This window comes from Eschrichtius robustus, chromosome 3, assembly GCF_028021215.1.
Source record: "Eschrichtius robustus isolate mEscRob2 chromosome 3, mEscRob2.pri, whole genome shotgun sequence".
Taxonomy (NCBI): domain Eukaryota; kingdom Metazoa; phylum Chordata; class Mammalia; order Artiodactyla; family Eschrichtiidae; genus Eschrichtius; species Eschrichtius robustus.
Window position 1 is genome coordinate 85,777,066 of NC_090826.1, and position 20,743 is coordinate 85,797,808.

The 20,743-nt window shown below is 36.6% G+C and overlaps 1 protein-coding gene across 1 annotated transcript in view; it reads right to left on the reverse strand.

Annotated features, from left to right (window-relative positions):
• Positions 1-6,133: 6,133 nt before the first annotated feature.
• DPYD (dihydropyrimidine dehydrogenase) overlaps positions 6,134-20,743 on the reverse strand; it is a 796,991-nt gene continuing 782,381 nt past the window's right edge. Inside the window, exons 22-23 of the mRNA XM_068540384.1 lie at positions 10,434-10,574; positions 6,134-7,593 (exon numbers count right to left, since the gene is read on the reverse strand). Of these exons, the coding sequence (XP_068396485.1) occupies positions 7,423-7,593; positions 10,434-10,574 (312 nt within the window). The 3' untranslated portion in view covers positions 6,134-7,422. The remainder of the gene's footprint in view (positions 7,594-10,433; positions 10,575-20,743) is intronic.

The window sequence follows — 20,743 nt, forward strand, 5'->3', positions numbered from 1 at the left end:
GTAATAGTAAGAAAGACTACCAACGACCTATATTTTCTTCAATAATAACATAGATATGAAATTATGCCATACTTATGCACTGGAATACTACACAGGAATAAAAATCGTCAAATTGCCATTACATCCAATGGCGTATATGACTCTCCAAAGGCTAATATTGAGTGAAAGAAATCAATCATTTAAAAAAATACAGGGCTTCCCTGGTGGCGCAGTGGTTGAGAATCCGCCTGCCAATGCAGGGGACACGGGTTCGAGCCCTGGTCTGGGAAGATCCCACGTGCCACGGAGCAACTGGGCCCGTGAGCCACAACTACTGAGCCTGGGCGTCTGGAGCCTGTGCTCCGCAACAAGAGAGGCCGCGATAGTGAGAGGCCCCCGCTTGCCGTAACTAGAGAAAGCCCTCGCACAGAAACGAAGAACCAACACAGCCAAAAATAAATAAATAAATTAAATAATTTGAATAAATTTATTAAAAAAAAATACATATCGTGGGGGACTTCCATGGTGGTCCAGTGGTTAAGACTTCCACTGCAGGGGCACTGCTGGTTCCATCCCTCATCTGGAAACTAAGATCCTGCATGCTGTGTGGTGTGGCCAAAAAAAAAAAAAAAAAAAACATTGTGTGGTTCTATTTTTATAAAGTTCAAAAATATTTATATAAAATGCTGGCAAACCAGCATGGTGTTAGAGGTCAGGACAGTGGTTACTTTGCAGGAGAAAGGAAGAGGTCCAAGGAGGATTTCAGAGATGCAGGGAGATTTTTGACTTGGGTGGGGATTAAATGACTATTGTTCTCTTTGTGTGATAAGCTGAAACTTATGACTTTTGTGAACTTTTCTGTGTGTGCTATATTTTAATAAAAGAAGTTTACGAAAATAAAGTTAGCACATAAGACAAAAATCATATTAAATTTCTTTTTGAGAATACTTGGCTCTACATTTCCCTGTCTCATCTCCTATATATATATCAGTGTAATCTGATATTTTTGGGCACAAATGAATGCTTTGTTTTTACTTCTAAGGTCATGTAAGTTTCTACTTCAGACAAATTTTTTTTTCATATCTTAGGTACTAGATTCTAGCAACATGGAACTACTATGGACCTTAAAAATTATCTTTAAGTCCCTTGATAAAGACCTGAAGTAGGGCAATGAGAATAGAGGAAGATACAGAAGCACTTCTTATTTCAGAGGTAGAATTGATAAAAACTGGCAAAGGATGGGAGGAATGCAGTGGGACAGACTGTAGTTGATTTTTATTCTTTGGTCCATCCGTTTACCCAAATTTGGTAACAGCAGAGGCTCTTGATCCTTGCAGAATATATGAGATTCCTATTGTTGCTGTAACTATCACAAAGTAAGTTACTGAAAGCAACACCAATACTTATCATCTCACAGTTCTAGAGGTCAGAGTCTAAGAAGTGTCTCCATTGGTTAAAAACTAAAGATGGGCTGAACTGCCTTCCTTTCTAGAGGTTCTAGGGGAAAGTCCATTTTCTTGCTTTTTCTAGCTTCTCGAGGTGCTTGAATTCCCTGCCTTGTGACCCCCTTCCATTTTTAAAGCCCTAAGTGACCAGCTGAGTATTTCTCGATTGCATTACTGACATTCTGTCTCTTCTGCCTCCCTCTTCCACTTACTGAGGACTCTTGTGATTACATTCAGCTCACCCAGATAATCTAGGATAATCTCCCTATTTTAAGGTCAGTTGATTAGCAACCTTAATTCAATCTGGTATTTATTCTCCCCCTTGTCACGTAGCATGATAAATTCACAGGTTCCAGGCATTAGGACATAAGCAGCTTGGGGAGGGGACATTTTTGTCTATCACGCAACAATATATTTGTTATGGTACAACAAAGACGATGTGAACTTAGAGCTCCGGGGGTCACACGTGGAGCCTGAAAATAAAGCCACGGAAAGCAGAACAGAGAGATGAAGGGAATCTGAGTGCTGCTGATGCCATTATTTGAAACTCTGGATCCAATAAATACTACTCCTGGGTTTTTAGTTATGTAAGCCAATAACATCCTTCTTTCTTTTCCTAAAATAGTTTGAATTGGATTTTCTGTCACTTGAAATTAAGCATCCTGACTGATATGGGGCAGGAAGGAAAGGAAGAGCTTATTGTGATTTTATTGGATCAATCCTGAGTGACTAGACGAGGAGCAAAGCTATGATACATGAAGAAGGATGGGAAGAGATGAACTAAGGAGGAGATAAGAGTTGACTTTAGGCATCCAAAGTTAGGCTTTGTAACTGAATATCCATTGTACAACAAGCACTCTGATAGACACATTTGAAAGTCAGAGAAGTGGGGATGACATATAGACTTTGGAGTCACCAGTCTTTCTCCTCTTATCTTTAATGTAGATGTTTTATCTATGGTGTTCTTTGCTAGGTCCTTGGACTCCTATACTGCTGTCTTTAGCAGAAGAGAGCATAAAGCTGCCATGTTCTTGACTTCAGGAAACTTTCAAAGATTTTTATTTTAAGGGTTAGCTCAGAATAATACTGGAATAGGAGGCATTGCCATTGGCCATAGTTGTTGGCAAGCCTTTGCAGTAGGATAAAAATTACTCATGCTTGTAGTCTCAAAAGAGAAAGCGAACTTTCATTATTAAATACACCGTGCCCCCCCAACCACATATGTAGCCCCATCAAAACATCACAACCTATACGAAGGAAGAGCAAGATGTAGTCTCCCAAATGTTGCAAAACAAAAGGGGAATGTAAAAAAAAATTATGGTTAGCTTCCTACAGTCCTGTCCCAAATCCCTAAGCCCTCCCTCTCCCTTTCACTCAAAAGAGTTTCTTTTAAGACAGAGAAAATAAGCATTTTTGAGTTTCTTACATAAAGACATAAATTGAATTGAAAGTTTCTTATCTTTCACTCAGGTTCTTATACCTCCAAGAAAATATGCAGACTTAACCTTTTCAATAATTGAGTCTTAACATACGTGTGTCTTTCTCACACTTGTGTGCGTGTGTGTGTATACTTGGCGTTTTATCTTTGACCAAATACTTAGATTCCATGGAGCTGGATACCATAAAATCATAGAAGGCCAGGAAAGATGAATAAGCCAGCACTAGTAACAGGTAGGTAGATCTTATTTTCAACAGAAACACATGAAGGAAAATTATTGGTAAGAGAGGAGGTCTTGACCCGTATGTTGACTAATGCAAATCTTCAAAAACTTCCAGCAGTATATGAATTTGAATTCATCAATGGTAGTGGAATAGAGAAGGCAGGGACACAGAAGACTCTTGGTGCTTGCGGAACACAGCATATGGAAAAGCACTACATAAATTCTGTAAATAAATAACTGCACAGATACATTAATCAATATGACTCACTACCATAGACTATCTACCAGTGACAAGATGGCTTGGTTTCTTTGATGGCACAGAAGTTTATAGTGCATATTAGAAGAATAGTAAATATGAAAACAATGATAGACAATATCAGAGTTTATAAATGCTATATAGATCAGTTAATGAAAGGCTAACATACTCAGAGGGACAATTAGTCATGCAAGTTTCCAACCTGAATGGGACTATTCACTTTAAAAATGTCATTTTGTAATTAAAAAAATTTAAGCAGAAAATCTGTACTAATTAATAAAAGAGGTACTATATTAATTATTGTTACCATATTAATTAATAAAAAAAGAGCTAGACTACAGGAACCTCCCAGAATCATTAAAGATCTGGTCCAAATTTTCACTCTGCAGGCAGTTTGCTGAATTGTATGCATCTGTGGATAAGAGGAAAAGTTACAGCTCTGGGTGGATAATAGTATGTCTAATGGCTTTCCAGTTAATTGAATTAACTTCGTAGGCTAGAAGTAGATCAGATCCTGCCATGTAATAAGCTCATTTCTAAGGACCGTATCTTAACCCTTTCAGACAATGGTTATTTCATAATTTCTTCAGGCCATTAAATGGCATCCTAAGACCACCAAAATTGAATAATGCATCTCCAAATATTCATATTGTGGAAAAATAGATAATACCCGCTTAGCAAAATAATCTGGAAGAGAGGGCATCGTCTGAAAGTCAAGTCAGCTGAGCTTCATTTCTAAATATGGTAATTGGATATATATATGTTAAGTTTCATTACTGGGATCTTTCATTTTTGTTAGAATTAGCTACCCTACTCTCTTTTTAAAAGAATCTTGATCTTCCAACTGCTTGGAATATCTTTTTCCAGATTGCTATGGTGATGAATGAATGCTTAGGAAGTCATACCACCAGTTAATACTAAGACAGTCTGATTTTGAGTCTAGCAAATGTAGATTTTTGCTAGTAGCCTTTTATCTCTTTAAAGTGTATTTGAAGTTTCTATGTTCATAAATAGTAGCAACAGAAATTATAATTATATCTAATGTATTAAATGCAAAGCTATCATCTTCCGATGAAATTTTACAGATGAATAAATTGAGGTTCAGTGGTCTAGTTAACATATCCAAGTTCATGTACTTGGCAAGCAGCAGATCCAGATTCTAATAACCTGTGTGTAAGATGAATAACTTTTTTCATATTTGTAGGAAGGTTTGGGAGGTGCAAGTGAAGCTGGGGAACATGCACTGTGGGCTGTGTAGTGGGCGAGTGGAGTATTGGGTTTAAATATGGACTTTGCCCTCTTCAATGTATGGTCTTGGGCAAATTGCATAAACTCTTTGAGCCTTGGTTTTTCATCTGTGAAATGGGGCTAATAATCTCTATTCTGATCAAATTACTGTGTGCTTAAATGAGATGTTTTATTTACATTTTAGTTTTGGTTTGTTGCTGTCACTTTGGTTGATAGAGTTTTAAAACAATGGTAGAAGAATTTGTTCTGCATTAAAAAATGTTTGACTTATATAAACAATATTTACAGGTAATTTTTTTTCTTAATATACAAAGTCAAGAAGAATCTTTAAGTTATTTTATTGTAATGACAAGGCTCTCACATGAGTAGTACAAGATAGACCGCTGATGGTCTCTTCAGACAATATTAGATGAGATCTTAGTAACTGAATGTTTTTATATTATTGAAATTCTGTGTTTATTATAAAGTATAACCTGATTATATGAGCTCTAGTATAAACATATTTTTAAGTGAACACATTAAAGATTTTAATGAACTCATTGTTAACAAGGGAACCAGTAAGATTTACAACTTGTTCCAGTATAAACATCTTAATTTTAAAATAACAATACATAATAGAAGAGACAGAAGATGATTTGTATCCAAAACACATCTTTGTTTTCTAAATTGCTTCACTATAGGATGTTTTTAAATGAGAAAAAAAAATTGAATACTTATTCAATAAGAGTTACTTAATTAACCTGTATTATTTTGCTTTATCCTCACAATAATCTTAGGAATTAGAAACTATTTTAATACCAATTTAATAGATTAGGAAGTTTGGTTGTCTGAGGTAACAAGCAATTAAGTGACAGCCAGGTATCAAACTCCAAAGACTGCAATTATCTTCCAACTTTGGTTAAAGCCCGGAGTATGTAAAGGACATATGTTTGGAATAGTAGTGGAGGCTCTTAGTAGGAGAGTATTGAATTCCATTTTAATGAGACTGCATTTAATTTGTTAACACATGAAAGGATCTGGAGGTTTTTATGGTGGTAGAGAAATATGATGGGACATTCATGTTGGCAAGTAATCTATCAATAGAATAGCACTGAAGAAGTGGGAGGGCATGTTGGATGGCCTGTTAGGAGGTATTACAAGAGCTGGATAATACACATTGGAGGAAAGAACCATGGCAGTTTCTACAATTTAGAGCTGGGGAAAGACTTGGGGAATGTTTTAGGAGTAAAATTGTTGGACATGGTAAGGGACTGCATGAAAGCAGGGAAGACAAAAAGCAGGAGAGGTAACTATTTTGACTTTTGAAATTGAGTTTGAAATGCTTAAATACAGCAAGTGGTCAGATACATAGATAGAAGTCCAACTTGGAGGTATAGATGTTAGCACATCTGTGTAGAAGGGGTAATCAGAGTCAAGAGTGGGAAGAAATCTTAAGGACACCTTCATTAGATTTGAACTAGCTTGATATGTATGACTGACTGTGAATGGAATTTGCTGTAGAATTAACCCCAAACTGCTCTACCAAGAGATAGCAAAAGACCGGGTTATTTAAAATGCTTTATAAAATTTTATTTGGTATTATTCAATCATACAGATTTTGTGGTAAATGTGCATTTCTAAAAGTGCATAATCAAACATTTAATTTTTCCTGATCTTGCATTTGTCATAGAAATATGCCACAGGTGATTACATAAAGATTTACTACTTATGGATTCATATTAAAATATGACACAAAGAAGAGATAAACTAATTTATAGGATGCTATTTGCTGATTATGAAAATAGAGAAATATGAAAATATTATTTGGCAATAACAGAAAATATTTCTTTTTTATTTAATTACTTTGGAAATTCAACATAAACACTAAAATAAAGAGTTGGTAAAGTGGTATCACACATTTAATATATATTTCCAATACTATATTTTTCATTCTTGAAAAATGAAGCACATGACCCACTGTTGTATAATCTGGGTTGTGTTCAAACATTAACTGCTGTAATCATGAAGGTTACTATTAGAAGCAGATAGAACAGATCTGTGCACAGCAAAAGAGTGGTTTTAACCAGAGTTCCGTCCTAACGCATCTTACTTTGTTAGGAACATAGTTTAAATATTTAAAGAAGAATGTCATGTAGATTCATTGGTGGCGTTTGGACACCCATCTCAGGAGTGAGTGATGAATAGCACAGCGTGATATGAATGGTTACTAAATACTCTCCCCTTCAGTATCCAGCACCAAAAAGAAGTTATTTCAGTGAAGTGGCCTTAAAAAAGTTTCCCAAACCCTTGCTGGCTTTCTTTTCCTGCCACAGTAAATTATTATTTGACTTCATTGCAGCTTTATGGAGCTAATTACCTTTGCTTAGAAACAGAGTTAAAATTAAATGTAATTTTTAATTATAAAATGTTTCCTTGGAAACATTTGCTCATAAGTTAAATTGTACTTTGTTCTAAAATACTTACTTCTTTTACAATTAGAAATCAAAGACAGAGCCCAGCATAGGGCAATTTGGAAACTGTAGCATTAATTGCCACAAAACTGCTAATATTTTTCATAATGGACAACTGATGGTGAACATCCAATTAACTGCTACACAGTTACATTTAACAACTCTCCTAAAAAAAGAATTATTCTATTTTATGACCATTAATTGAATGGTCACTGGCAGTAGCCATTTTTAAAATTTAGAAATTTCTTTAGAAATTATCTTTTTTTATTTCAAAATTATATATTTGTTTGAATTTAGAAAGAGCTGAGCATAATAATCACAATTAAAAAGATCAGCATAAGCAGGTGACCTCAAGGTCCACAGCAACTGTTTCACAAATCACCTTAACACACGGGATTCACAGCCAAGGGCAAGCCTCTCTTTGGTTCATAAGGTGTTGTCCTGGAAACCATTCTGATGCAGTCGATAATAGGGCAGACGGAGAGACACAGGGTACAGCCTGTACAAGTGTCAGTAATGGTGGGCAGGTGGGTTTCAGGATCAAACTGGATAGCCTGCGAACAGAAATAAAGAGTCTTGCTGTCACTGCCCACAAAGGTCAAGAATGCCCCCATTTTAGCATCAACGTTTTTTTCCACTGCAGGAGAGCTGCACTTGGAGACAACTACGCCCAGCACTGTGGTGCAGCTATAGCAACAGTTGAGCTGCCAGGGAGAAGGGGAAAAAAAAAAAAAAAAAAAAAAAAAGGACAGAAAAGAAATGCTTTTAAAATTAGAAACACAGTGTTTAAAATTCCTTAGAGGTATTTTTCTCTCTTTGTGTGAGGAAAATATTTCATAAAATAGTAACTCTCTAGTGTCCTGTGTTCTGAGAAGAACGTAGGTCTTGTCAGTCTGACCATGACTGGGTAGGTGTCGGCTACCTGAGGGGGGCAGGGTGCTCCCACACCTTGCCCTTCTCACACTCATGGTTCTTGACAGTGGAGAAGTGTCACTGTCAGATGGGGCAATGAATGCACTTGTTTCGATTTCAAATTATGTGTGTAGTGTTTAGAAGAAGGCAATAGGAAAAAAAATTAGCTTAAGTGCCAGCTTTCAGGTTTGAGGATTTCCAAGCTGATTCTAGGCATTACCCGACCACCAAGGGGAAAAATCACTGAAAGGTGGGAGCCTGGACACCTGGCTTCCCGGTCCTGGCCTGACACTCCTCAGCTGGGAGAACCAGGATAAGGCTTCCAGCTCTAAAACTGCTCAGGATTTTGAGAAATTCAATAATTTATTCCATTTTTCCCCCTCCCTTCTTTCCTTCCTTCCTTTCTTTTAACATGAAGCAATCTATAATATGCAATGAAAATACCCAGTGTGAAATTTACAATTGAGATTTTTACTTAAAGTCATGATGATTATTTGTTAAAGAGAGGTATTTCAACAGTGGAAACAACATTCAAGAATTTCCATCTAGGGGAGACTTCAGGGTAGCTACGTGGGGGCAGAGGAGACTTGAGGACTTGTCTGGAATCTTGCAGAACAATTCGATGTTTTTACTCAGATGGTGCACTAATTTGGAGGGACGAGCTAGGGGGTTGAGAAAAATTATGAGGGTCATTAAGCCCCCGCCTCACTCCAGATACTCCTTGAGGCTAGGTCTGCAAATCTTACATTTTGAAATAATTACTGAATTCTGTTGTGTTTTTTTTTTTTTGTCCTGTGTCATATACAACATGCTATATAATCCAATTCAAAATATTTTTTATGTTTAAAATTTTCCTCCCCCAAATGAGGTCACTTGTAACTATAATTTTTTTTCTCTTTTATGCACATAAAAATGAAAATGGTCTCATTAGAGTAAATTATGTCAGGCTGCTTAATATTTTTAAAAAATTTCTGATCTTTAGGAAACAATCATATATCTGAACAAGAGCTGTAGTTATGACAAACTATTAGAAAATTTGTCTAAACAAATTGTTGCCATGTTTTGTAAAACAACATCTCAGATGGCTGTTTAAATGAGTAAAAGCTATTTCTCTTCCTTATGTACCCTTTTATAAATAGAAATCCAAGAAAAAATTGATGAAAATAAAATAATACTTATGTTTTAGAAATCTTATACTTTGAAAATTTGCAAACATGTAAAACTTTTCAGTTGAAGATTCTGATTTTCTATTTTTTATCTTTTAGAGACGAAAGAGTCAAAGGACTTTTAAAATCTTTTTAAATGTATAATTGTGATCTTTTCCCCTCATTAATAAGATTATTTTTGCTAAAAATTGTACCAAGGCTAGAATTCCAAGGTGGGAGTCATAACCTCTAAGATTTAAGATGTTAGAACCCTGATGCTGTGATTTTAGTGACGGAACTTCCTTACTTATCTCTGATTGGTTAATTAGAGAAAAGAGGAAATGAAAATGCATGTGATATGATTAGCATTTTCAAAGTAACCGTTAGAGACACTTCTCAGATAGAAAAAAAAGTGACACAATGGGTGAAAATTTGGTATAGAAGTAGTGTTAAATTAAGGACGAAGAGATTTTTTAAAAATTAAAATTATGTCTGTCATACCTGTATTAGGTGATCAGAAGAATATGTAATATCGTACCACAAGCAAATAGGAACTTTCTCCAAGCCGAATAAGGTACATGAACTACAATTTTTAACAATGGCCATTTTCTCTATTTTGAAAATTCATTAATCATCTTAAAGGGATCTTATTTTACTTTATTATACTTCTTTATAGCTTGAAATATTTAATGAAAATAATATTATTCTGTAGTTTTTAGCCTGAAGACAGTTGAATGCCCATTTTTTCTTTGTTGTTCCATGGCAGACTCTCAGCTGAAGGATGAACTGGGAAGAATCTCTGGATCATTTCATGTGGTAGGAATACAACTTGTTGGCTCTTCCAGCTATAGAGGATTTCTGGTCCCAACCAGACCACCTAGTTGGTGGGAAAATGCTTTTTCTTTCTAACTGAAGCTCAATCAATACTGAATGGAAGGGCATTCTCTTTTGGTAGAAGGAAGCAAGTCCTTTCAGGGTCATGGCAATAAATTGTAGTTCTTTTCCCTCTGCACGAGAGCATAATGCTTCCTCATGGCCATAATTGTGTGAATTTCTTCTTTTGTTTGAATTTTTCCTTCCAATTTTATGAGTGATGAAATGATACTAAAACAATACTGTGCACTGAATGGTGGTATCGTTAGTATGAGTTATGGCTTCTCTTTAAAACAAATCACTATGTTATGAGGGTGAGAGGACAGCCAGCTATGTCACTGCTAAGTAGCAATGTTTGGCACGTCTGGTCTGAATCCCACACTTTGTGACAGAAGATGCTTTCTGCTACATAAAGCCAAGAAGAAACATGCCTCACAGCAGCCTAATTGCAGCAGGATTCTTACCTGGTAGCCAGAGTCATTACAGGTCATGTAGCATTTGCCACAGCTGATACACATTTCTTCATCAATCACAGCCACAACTTGCTCGAAGTTGCTCAGTTCACCAAATGTTCCAAGGTACTGCAGTGCTTTTCCAATCACATCCTGAAAGATAGGCACGGAATTACTTACAGTGTTCATTGTAAAACATTACCATGTGGTGATTAATATCTGTCCAAATTTCCCTGTTTTTATAGAATGCTGCATTATATAACTTAGAAGGTTTTGGATATTGTAGTTCTCACAGATATACTTTTTCTAATTGTAGCTTACATATTTCTGTCTCCTGAAAGATGGGCTTTCTCTATATATCTAGCGTAGAAACACAAGACCTAACTAATTGCATTCAACAGGTTTTCTACAAATGATCTAAATCAGTGTTTCTGTGGACAGAAGAAATGACACCCTTTTCAGTGGTTGTGGCTTACTTTTTCTCAATTTTGGACTTTGAATGATCCAAAAGTAATGAAAAGTGACAAAGGGTAATGCACTGATACTAGAAAACTTTAGACTGCTAGGAATGAGAGGAATAAAAATGTGGACACTATGCATTTATAGCACTGAATTTGGAGTCTAGATTTCATTTAGAAGAGTGCTTTGGTAGCATACCCACCTGTCATGCCTTGAAGAGTATATTTCATTATTTAAAAATTCTAATTTATGTTAATTTATTAGGTTAATTTAATAGCTAAATAAGATGCTCTTTTACTATTAAAGAACTAGGATTTTCTTCATTCACCACTGAAGATTTTTCATGCTGTTACACATTGCTTTGTTCTTCATATTAATTGGAGGTGTGCTTAAAATGTGAAGCACAGAAGATGTTTCATCAACAATAAGAAACACTTTGTTTCATAAAACAAAACAGAAGAATGTAACAATGTTTGTCAAATTAGTATGCTGTCAAGATTTTCTGCTTCTGTTTTTGACTTTTAAGAAGACAATCTTTTGTTTGAATTCAAGGTCCGTGTTCAAGGTGGTTTGACTCATATTGAAAGCCATCTTCCTATATTCTCTATGGTATCTTATTTTCTGCTCTTCTTTTTATGACCTTGATTACCCTTTTTTACTCTATTTTTTCCCTATTTCAGCTCTAAATGACAATATGCTCATGACTTTGAGCTTTTAAACGGAAACAAAGTTTACATCATTATATACCATTCGTGTGTCTCTCAAAAAATAAGGTGATCAAAAACTTACTGTCTTTACCATTTTCTTTTCAGTGTGTTGAAGGTATAATTTCAGTGATACCACAGTCTGTTTGTAGCGGGGGGGCACTTGATGTCCAAATCAATATCTCCATTCTGAATTTCTCTCACAAACTTAAGATCTACTTTTAGCAGCTGCATGATGAGCATTGTCATTAGAATTTGGTATGTCAAGTTCACCACTCACTGAATTTTTCACTAGCATCACAAAACTGGATCTTCCTTCTGATTTCCTTAGTCTTATTAACACTGTTAGGGTATCTTCAGTCACTGAGGCTTGACATTTCAGAGCTGTATTTCACTCTGACTTCTCCCTACTCCAAAATCTCATCAGTTGCCAAGTCTTCTGAGCTCTGGATCTGCAATATCTTTTGAATCCTCTTTCCATGTCTACTATAATCTTTAACCATTACTAATTAATTTCCCATTACTTCTAATGTAGTTACAAGAGCCTACCTAAGTCTCATCCTCGTATTCTCCCTTTCCTTTCCACCTTATGCAGTGTTACCATCTTCATCTACGCTGTAAAGCACAGATTAAATTTTCTCACTACCTTACTCAAAAATCTGTTGAATTAAATACAGTTTCACATTTAAGTCTAGCATTTAAGGCTTTCTACCAACTAGTCTTTTTTGGTCTTATTTCTCACTTCCAAACACCATGTGCTTTAGCTACACTGGACACATGCCCTACACTGAACACACTTGTCAGTCAACTCCTCTGGCACCTAATTTTATCTTGAGCCCTCTGTCCAGAATACCCTTCCTTCCCATCTTCACTTTGAAAAATCCTGTCCATCCTTCAAAGACATCTCACATGCCACTACTTCATGAAAATCTCCTTAATTCTTCCTTCTCCTTTCCTAACCAAATTGAAGATGTGATCTCCCTCTTCTTCATTCTCTTCTTCCTTTGTCTCCTACATGTTCTCCTCCTGCCCTTTTCCCCTCTTCATCCTCTCTCTCTCTCCCCCTCCTACCAATGCAATGGCCTATAGTGTTTTATCTATTATGTGGAACTAATGGTTACAGATTACTTTGAGTTCTTACTATGTATCAGGCCAGTGCCATAATTTTTAAGCATTTTCTCATTTAAATCTCACACATTTTATAGAGGATGAGATTACTGACATTTAAGGTATAAAATTAAGTAAATGATGAAGCAGGGATTCAGACCAGTGCTGCCTAGCTTCAAATTCTATGATCATAAGCACTCTGCTTTACTGGCTCATCTGTTATTTCTCTATTTAGCAAATTTTACTTCATGATGTAGATATTTTCTACATTTAGCTCCTTATTTGCAGTCTCTTAGTAGGCTTTATTCATCTTTGTATCTCATGTTGTGTATCTTGCGCCTCAGATCACTGAAACATAATGGGTACTCAAATATTTGTTAAAATAAATGTACCTTTGGTTTTTCTATATACTAAATATTCCGCAAAATATTAGGCACACAGTCGTATGAGCTAACAGCTACTTTTTGATTTACCGAATACTTTTATTAATCTGAGATTCACAAAAAGATTTGAGTACCTCTTTAAATACAAAATAATCATAGTCAAAGTATCTGGATGTGTTTAATATTTTCTAATAATATTTTAAGACAGTAAATGCATGAGGTCACTCTATGGCTGTAAAAGACTATACGTGATAGAAAATAATTTTTTCAATCTAGTAAACAAATTAGTCAAAACAGTTGTTTCATTGAATTAGATCATGGCTTGACTGAAATCATCAGTAAATATTCAAAAGACGATTAAACAGGAAACTCCCTAGATGGTCATCCAGCTTATAAGGCTTATTCCAAAGAAACAATGCATATTTCTAAGAGATTTTATTGTAGGAAGCAAATTCACATTCTGTGTATATCAAATATGCCTTTTGCTCCATATTGGAGATTTGCTGTTGTCATCTATTAAAACATCATTGTTTAATGTGAAACTAAATAAAACAAAGTCCTTGGAGCCTCTAAAAATTATTTACACATGGTGTTAAAAATCACCCCTCATTCATCATAGTTCTTAAGAAAATTATGTATATATATATATATATATATATATATATATATTTAATCTGGAAGAGGATAAAAGAATGGCAACTATTTTAAGTTATTTTGTAAAGAGTAATCAAAGAAAATGAATTATCATTCTATGTGGCAGAAAACGTGGACATTTGTTTAAAACTCAAAGCTTTCAGGTAGTACTGCCAGCTTATAAATACCCTTGAGTACACGTTCTGAATTTGGAGTTTGCTGAAAGTTGCATATAATCAGTAAAGCACATATGGCTAGTCTAGTCCCTGTTGGACACATACCTGTGGAGATTAGGTTACCTACATTCATTATTCCAAGCAGGGTGTGGATATACAAAGGTCGCGCGATCTGCTATAGCCATCCCTGATTAGTGGAAAAGTTTATGTGTGAATGTGTTTGTGGGAAAAGTGATGCCACATTCTTTAAAGTGTAGGTGATACGTTTGATTTAAATATGCTTTCCCAAAATTAATGTTGGGAAGTAGTACAGAATTCTAGAATCACATCTTTGTCAATTAATTATTTGTTTGGGATAATCAAAAGTATTTTTAAAAACTAGATCGGTCAATATTTCTGTTTGATATAAAGTTTGGGATCAAAAGTGAGGAACTAGAGGGCCCCCATCGCATCCCTGCTGCATCATACTTAATGTATTAGGCTTAGTATGAATTTGTTAGTTTTGGCCTGTTTTATTTTTACAGGTGATTGAAGTATTTTCAAGTTGTGATTGATATCTGGCGTGTTAACTGTCCTTAGATTTAAGTCTTCTACACATCTGATTAGCATACTATTTACGATGCCTGTAAAAAAGTGTCATTCAAAGGCCAGGACCAAGGACAGTGTGCTGTGGGCAATCACTATGATGTCTATCCAAAACAGATCAAAATTATTTGGACATAGCTGTTTAATTACTTTACCATTTCCTTATCTGTACCATTACCAATGTCACAGGTTCTTATCTGTTGTATCAAGTTCACTGCTTGCCTAATAAACCTATCAAAATAGGAAATGAGATAATTTGGTTTGTTCTCACAGAATTTATGCTGACACTTGATAATTTCTTCCTTTACTAATGCTCTCAAGTCAAAAGTTTAATGATCCTTAATGAAGCTTTCTGGTCTACTTCTATCTTTTCTTCACTCCCCTTGCCACATCAACCTTTTCCTTTTCTAAAGAACCTGGAGCACCATTTATTTTTTAGCAGTGTGATACAGCAATATCATACTAAAATAGTTTCAAAAATATAGCATACAATTTATTTTCGATATCCTATATAATGTCCTCTGAGCTAGGAGACAGGGATGGTGACTGTACAATTAGAAAGGGAAGTCTTGAGTTTATATTCAGTAGAACTCTGATAACAGGACTCAGCGTGAATAAGCTGAGTTGGGAGGGCAGAGACAAAGCATGATTCAGGAAATAAAGTAGTAAGTAGATTAGTGGAGAAGGTGAGAGAAGCAAGCAAACCAAGAGATGGGGTAAAAGCTAGCGACGACCTGGGAACTGAAGTGGGTGAGAGAGGGTGGAGTGGAAGGGAGCTTGTTACTGAGAGACAGATGGGTGAGGTTTGGGTGTAGTCAAGGTTGGTTCAGTACAGATCTGTGGCCCTGATCACTGTATTCTTTTCATGTGGGCTGGCTCAGGCTTTAAAGTAGCAAGTTCTTGCCAGACACTTTGGATTTAAATACATTTAATGAGGCTAAATGTGATGTGTTTCTACTTTATCCTTACCTATCTTGGGCTTCACCTCTCGAATATGTTTTCCCTATCCTTTTCAGTTCTAAGAGCATTCTTTATGGGGATGCTACAAAGATAATAGGAGCTGAACAGTTCTAATCGTAAAAGTTAACAGTATACCATCTGCCCTAAGTAGTGGGTGTACTCTCTCTTTTTTTTTTTAACTTTTAATAGACAAAATACTTTTCCATCTTTCCTAATATTTTCTCCAAATTCAGATAATTTGAGGCTTTGGTATTTCTGAAACATTTTAAAATCTTGATGCTACTCTTTTATGATCATCGTTGGTAATGTGATCTCTATTTTCTCATATGACCATTGCATACTGAGTTATCTAAATGCTTCACTCTTTTCCTGTTCCTCGTGAAACTCAGAGATTATGTCATCAAATTTCAATTTGACAGCCTCTCATTCTTCTTGAACCATGTTCAGGTTAGAGCTCTGACTACGGGATTGTTTTCTATTGTTGTTTCTGAGCTCCCTGAAAGTAGATTTACTAAAGGTGGCATACTTGTACATTTAAGCTCAGACTTCCTTTCTGTGGCCTAACAAACTCTACGATGATATGGGATGGTTACTTTCCTTCAAGATTCTTTTAGCTGCCATTTTCCCCAAACAGATTTTTATAAGGAACCAGAAATAAGTCAATGCAGTAAGTCTCTCATTGCTTCTCTCTCCTTTGTGAGATTAAATTTCCAACAAGGCGATTCAATAATTTTGCCAATGTTTTGCCTTTAGTGGAGTGGGATTTTCATCTGAAGTCTGTAAAGGCTTGCATCGCTGCTCTATCTTGCCTGTCCATATTAACCATCTGGTTACGGGGTCTCTGATGTAGTCCCCAAAAACATTTCTGTTTTCCTTTCATTTCACTCTCCTGCAGCTGCTTCCTCCATGCTTCACTTTCACGTATGTGGATTTCCATGCATGTGTATATCTTTTTGACATATACTGCTCCCCCCTCCCAGCCCTTTCATTAGACTTATTTATTCCAAAGAAGATATACCTTTCCATCATCATATTCCGGTCAGGAATCACATCTCAAAACATCCCCGTAAGACTTAAGAGTTGATTTTTACCATATTCTGTTCATGTGTTTTAAAGTGCAGTTTGATAATTTTTCATCTGCTGTTTGTCTGTATATAGACAACTGAGAATGTTAATGCCTCCCGCCCATTTCTCTGGTATCTTCTGAAAACTGCTGGGAAAATCCTCCACTATTTTTCTTCCTGTGCCATCCCTTTTATGCTCCATAGTATCTAATATGCCTTACAGTTTTATATGAGTACTTTTCTCCTTCCCCTCACAACTCAATTGAAATAATAAACCTCTCGATCAGGCTGACTGGTCTCCTGCCAACACTGTCTTGCCAGTCTCATGAGATGCAGTCTATCTCTTCCTAGAAGCAGCAGGAAGAAGAGATGAAAACATCACTAGTGCCCCTAAACCATTCATTTTCCTACCCAGAAATTCAAAGACGTTAGAGATACATTCCTGGCTTCATAAAGAGAATGAGAATTCATTCTCATATATATCAACAGAAGTGGGAAGCATTCGGGGAACTTTATAAGTCTTGGCAGACTCTCAAATCTCTGTTATATGCTGCCTGGGACTAAAGCACGTTTCTCATTTAGCAGGGCCAAATGTGCACACTGTCACTTCAGTTCTCTTCAGCCAGGAGATAAAACGGCTTCCTATTCGGTTTCTTTTCTCTAGCACAGGTGAACCTGTGGAATGTGTTAGGAGCTTCTTCAGAAGGTCCTGGTTCATCTTTTAGAAGGAGACCTTTACATCTATTGCTGGAGGTCAGTTGTCTTTTTCTTACTTTATCTCATTCTTTCCCTTCCCCTTCAGCACTGATTTTGACTACCCTCCTCTTCCTCAGAAGCCTTTTCTTTCACAAAAGCGACGGCTCCGCAATATGGCAATATGTATGGTAAATGTTGTGTCACTATGAAATGGAAATCCAGATGTAGGATTGATAAAGAGGAAACTGACTGGATGCCAGGCTGACTCTAGGGCCCCAGACTATTCCCTGCGGTGGGACTGACAGCCTCTGAGACCATTTTTTGGCTTCCAAGGACGCAAGGAAAAGCTGGATACCATGTTGGCTAGCGAAGACTTCTGGTTCTCATGGACCCCCTAGTCACAGTGTAACACTGGGAGTAACCACTCTTGATGCTCTAGCTGAAATCCTTAGATGCTTAATCAGTATATCCCCTTGCCCTTTTACATCATGTTAAGACTGAGCAAGAAAACTGGATTATTTTCCTCATTACTGCCTCTCAGTTTGGTCCTTTCTAGGAAATCCTATTGAACAAAAGAATGAGTTTTGTATTGGATTTAAGGTCCCATGGCTGAATTTATTCCAAGTATGTATTAACACTATGCTTTGCAAACATACTCGTATGCTTGAAATGCCACCTTCCTTTTTTTTTTTTTTCCCCCTTTCATGAAAGACAGAAGAAGATAGTGATTAAGGCCCAAGTTTTAGAGCCAGATTTTGGAATCAAGTCTTGGTTTTCATGTCTTCCTAGCTGTGTGACCTTAGACAAGTTATTTAACCTCTCTGTTTATTAATTACTTAATCAGTAAAATAGGGAAAATATGGATACCTGATAGGGTTATGGTGAGGATTAAATGAGTTAATTCACAAGCATGCAGAACAGTGCCTGAAACCTCATAAGTACTCAATAAATATTAGCTTTTATTATTAATTCTCTGCTTAATTAACACTAATTTATTAAACTCCATGTTAAATATCACCATCTCTGTGAGGCTTTGCACAATTACCCGAGGCGGAACTAATCCCTTTCACTCCTCTGTGTTCCCAGAGCATTTTGTACATATTTGATTGAACTGTAAATAATTTTTAACATGTGTCTTTCTCCCTTGTTAGACTATGAGCTCCGTAAGGATAGATATCTTTCTTTTTAAAATTCATGTTGTATTCCCAGTTTCCCGGATTGCAGCGAGTGCATAATAAATATATGTTAGCACTACATCTCCACCAAGATCAGGAAAATCCTGGTGCCTTGAACCATGCCTTGTTAGTCTCTGGACGTAGACCCAGTCCTTAGCACACTGCTAAGGTCACATAGCAAATACTCAATAAATACTTACTGAATGACTGATATTGAAACTGCCTACTTCTGAAGCAGCAGACCATTAAGTCTTATCTGAGGCATTTGAAAGAAAAGAAGAACAAAAGATGAGATCTACTGAGCATGGCTTGCTTAGAAATAATATTGTCACACTCATAACCAGAGAAGATGGGGGTAGATTAGAAATTTGAATGCATGACTGAAAAACTTGTTCAGACAAGAGGGGCTTAGTTAACTTTGTGGGACACTGGGGCCCTTTCTATAGCAGATGGGGAATAATATACTGTGCTAGCTGAGAGGATAAACAAAGCAGTGACACAGAGTTTAAACTATTGAACAGAGGAATCTATAAAGAGGCCAGCAGCGAGGAGGGAAGAAACACGCTAAAATAAACAGATAGGTGGACAGGGAAAATATTGAGCACGAAAACAGATAACCCAGGCCCTCAGGAAAAAGGGAAGATGGAGAAATGGTATGTGGAGAACAGAAGAAAGACTGTCGGGAAAACATAAAAGTAATGGTGAAGCAGCAGAGGGAAGTACGTAGCGTGCCTGGGTAAGTGTGGTACGATAAAACAACAAAAGCACAAGAAGAAATGTCTGATTCACATGCAGAGAGAAAATGACTCTTAAAGGGAACGTGGCTGTTAATTTCAATGGGGACTGAACAACCACACGGCCGCATCATCCAGATGGAGTCTAAAATAATGGGCAAGGGGGCAAGGGGCTCGTACGAAAATGACAACAACCGTGGCTCCTTACATTTGAATAGAACTATGCCTCGTGCAATACTTTCACACACATCATTTCATTTAGAACAATGGAGTTGAGGTCTTCTGACATTATCTAGTATTTATTCTCCTTCCTGCCCATCTCCCGCCTAGATTGTTACAATAACCTTCTAACCAGTCTTCCTGCTTCTGTCCTTGCCCATCTAGGATCTTGTATCAACACCGCAGCCAGAATGAGCCTCTGAAAAATTTTGTCAGATCACATCATTCTTCCTTTTAAAAAGCCTCAATAGTTTCCTGCCAAGGACTTTCCTACTTCGGGGTCTTTGCATTTTCTGTTCCTTCTGAACGGAACGTTCTCCCCCCGATATTTATCTGCATTGATCACTCTCTTACTCTTTGAAGTGTTTACTCATATGCCATTTAACCAGACAGGCATCTCCTGATCAGCCTCTCCAGCAATTACTTTTCTCCTAATCCTGCTGTATCTTCTCCACAGCACTGTGACCATCTGACATAGTATATACCCACTCGTTCATTTGTTTATTGTCTGTTCTCCTTACTAAAATGTAGACACCATGAAAGCTGGGCTTTTGTTTTGTTCACTACTGAATCGCTAGTGACTAGAGCAGTGCTGGAACATAGTGGGTGGACAATAATAGTTGTTGGATGAATGACAAAATGGATGTATGGGTGAATAAGACAATTATTGCCAACTGGAAATTGGAATCTCAGTGGTTACATGTGAAAGACAAAATGAAACAATACCAGATGTCCTTGGCAAGATGGGCAGTGCTTTCTGACCTGTGGGCCACTTCCTCATTCTTAAGACTTCCTCTTTTTTTTTCTCCACGTCATCATTTCCTTCTGGTTATTCTCTTATTTTTTTGATCACTTGTTCCCATTTGCTTCCCCAGAACTTCCTACTCCCTCATAGGGTATTAGGTTAAGCAAGAAATGAAGAAAATATACGTGAAGCTTCTGTCTTGTGTCTGGCACCCAGTAGGCAGTCAGCATGTCAGTTCTTTTTTCTTTATATCATCCAGCACAGGTGCAAAATTAGCTTGAGTTCACTAATTTCAATATGCTCAAATCTAAATTTTTCACCCCACATTAAAAAACTCATCAAACCTAAAACACCAAGAACAAAACCCTGATTCATTATCTTTCATTTTTCTTTATCTCAGTTAGTGGGACTATCAAAAATCTAATCATCTTAGTCTCCTTATTTTCAACTCCTTACTGTCCCTTATACCTCAGTATATAATGAGAATCATCAAATTTTAGAGGAAGAATTATCAAGACTTCATCAATTTAACCTCTGCTTCTGTTTCCATAACCATGGCCACTCACCAAATCTAGGACCACATTATGAATCACTGGGAACATCCCTTTTTCCACTTACCCTTCTAATCACTACCCAGTCTACAGGGCTCCTTAAACGCTAGTTCCTCAGAGAGGCCTTCCTC